This window comes from Centroberyx gerrardi, chromosome 21, assembly GCF_048128805.1.
Source record: "Centroberyx gerrardi isolate f3 chromosome 21, fCenGer3.hap1.cur.20231027, whole genome shotgun sequence".
Taxonomy (NCBI): Eukaryota; Metazoa; Chordata; class Actinopteri; order Beryciformes; family Berycidae; genus Centroberyx; species Centroberyx gerrardi.
In genome coordinates, this window is record NC_136017.1 from 799197 (window position 1) to 801696 (window position 2500).

Consider the following 2500-nt stretch of genomic DNA (forward strand, 5'->3'; position numbering starts at 1 on the left):
GAGCAAGGAAGAAGGGGCGGAGCTACAGATGTGACTGTAGTGTGAATGCAGTTTGTAGTTTTCTGGGCCTTTAGCTTGCTAGCTGTAGCAACTCAGCTAGCTAGCTGGCTAAAGCACAACATGAAGATTATGTTCCATACATAAGATTATAGATTATGATTATAGATGATTATAGATTTGGGCAAGTGAAATGAATAAAATTATAAAATACATAATAGGTTTCCATAAACAAACTCAGAATTTTGATGTTTATCACCAAAATTCAACCGTTAACGACAGGACAATCTATCAAATCCTGTGTATTGCTTTAACTGATGTTGGACAAAATGGGGAAATGCTGTTATTTACAATTATCATTTTATTTAGAGTTTTAATTAGAGTTTTATTGTGTTTTTATTGTTTTTATTCTGGTTTTATTGTGTTTTTACTGTATCCAGGACCAAGTGCAGCAGATCATATCTACATATAATATAAAGTAATACAGTATTGTATATATTATCATTAATATGTGAAATATGTGAATATGTTTGTGATTGGCCGACAGAAAAATGTGTCCTGTGTGGTTATTGGTTGTGGCGGTGGTGGGCGGGGCCAGAGGAGCCGCCAGTCAGTGCTGGGAGCATCCTTCCTGTCAGGAGCTGAACTCTGAGAGCAGCATGCTGGTACACACACACACACACACACACACACTCACTCACTCACTCACACACACACTCACTCACTCACACACACACACACACACACTCACTCACACACACACTCACTCACTCACTCACACACTCACTCACTCACTCACACACACACACACACACACTCACTCACTCACACTAGAGAACTTAGCAAAATGACTAGTTTTCTACCTTCATCAAGTCTGGTTTTCTCCCCCTCTCCTCCTCTCATCTCCTCTCTCCTCCCCCTCTCCTCTCCTCTCCTCTCCTCCTCTCCTCCTCTCCCCCTCTCCTCTCCTCTCCTCTCCTCCTCTCCTCCTCTCCCCCTCTCCTCTCTCCTCTCCTCTCCTCCTCTCTCCTCTCCTCCCCTCTCCTCCTCCCCTCTCCTCTCTCCTCTCCTCCCTCTCCTCCCCTCTCCTCTCCTCCTCTCCCCCCTCTCCTCTCTCCTCTCCTCTCCTCTCCTCTCCTCCTCCTCTCCTCCCCTCTCCTCTCCTCCTCCCCCTCTCCTCTCTCCTCTCCTCTCCTCTCCTCTCCTCTCCTCCTCCCCTCTCCTCTCTCCTCTCCTCCTCTCCCCCTCTCCTCTCCTCCTCTCCCCCTCTCCTCTCCTCCTCTCCTCTCATCTCTCCTCCCCCTCTCCTCTCCCCCTCTCCTCTCCTCCTCCCCTCTCTCCTCTCCTCTCCTCTCCTCCTCTTCTCCCCTCCTCCTCCCCTCTCCTCTCCTCCTTCAGGAGTGTATCCAGCTCTGTCGTTCTGACCTCACCGCTGAGACGCCCGTCATCCCCGGGCGACGCCCACCTGCGACCTCCCTCTCCATCAGACCCCGACTCCCCGCCTCCCCTCTCGCTCTCCCCCTCCTCCTCCTTCCTGCTCCTCCCCTCCTCCTCCTCCTCCTCCTCCTCCTCCTCGCCCCAGGCCAAGCGCTCCTACTCCATGGAGCATTTCCGCTGGGGGAAGCCCGTCGGGCGAAAGCGCCGCCCGGTCAAAGTCTACACCTCCAACGGCGTGGAGGAGGAGTCGGCCGAGGTTTTCCCCGGCGAGATGAGGAGGCGGGAGCTGGGGAGCGAGGCGGCGGCGGGGGGGAGGGGAGGAGGAGGAGGAGGAGGTGCAGGAGGAGGCGGAGGAGGCGCCCCGGCTCCTCCACGGCCTGCAGGAGAAGAAGGGACGGCTCGTACAAGATGAACCACTTCCGGTGGGGCGGACCGCCGGCCAGCAAGCGCTACGGAGGATTCATGAAGAGCTGGGACGAGAGGACCCAGAAGCCCCTGCTCACCCTGTTCAAGAACGTCATCAACAAGGACGGACAGCAGCAGTGAAGGAGGAGAGAGAGAGGGAGGGAGGGAGGAGAGAGAGAGAGAGAGAGAGAGAGAGGAGAGAGACAGAGAGAGGGAAGCTTTCTTTTTTACCCAGCAGCATAAGCTAACCCACAAGCTAACCACTCTGTCGTTTGATTGGCCCGTTGCAGTCAGGTAGAGAAGAGCTCTGATTGGCCGGGGAAGCTCGTTAAACTGCAGGGGCCGGTCTGGAGACGAGCGAGAGGCGGAGAGAGGAGAGGGAGGGAGAGGAGATATTTATTGATCGATGTACATAACTGTAAATGAATGCTACATGAAAACATAAAGGAATATTTGCAAGCAAAAGAAATGAAAGACTTGTATGTTTTTATTTCATCTATTTATCTATCATCCATCCATCTATCTATCTATCTATCTATCTATCTATCTATCTATCTATCTATCTATCTATCTATCATGGTTTTCTACAGATGCACAACATGCACCGGTGCTTAAATCTTTCAAAAAACATGAAATGACACAAATGTGCTAATTAAATACT

General features: G+C 51.3%; 1 protein-coding gene across 1 annotated transcript; it reads left to right on the forward strand.

Moving 5' to 3' along the window:
• Window positions 1–548: 548 nt before the first annotated feature.
• pomca (proopiomelanocortin a) lies at window positions 549–1980 on the forward strand. Its single transcript, XM_078291098.1, is given in 5 exon segments — window positions 549–662; window positions 1396–1446; window positions 1448–1743; window positions 1745–1826; window positions 1828–1980. Coding segments are annotated over 5 exon segments (696 nt in total).
• The last annotated feature ends 520 nt before the right edge of the window (window positions 1981–2500 follow it).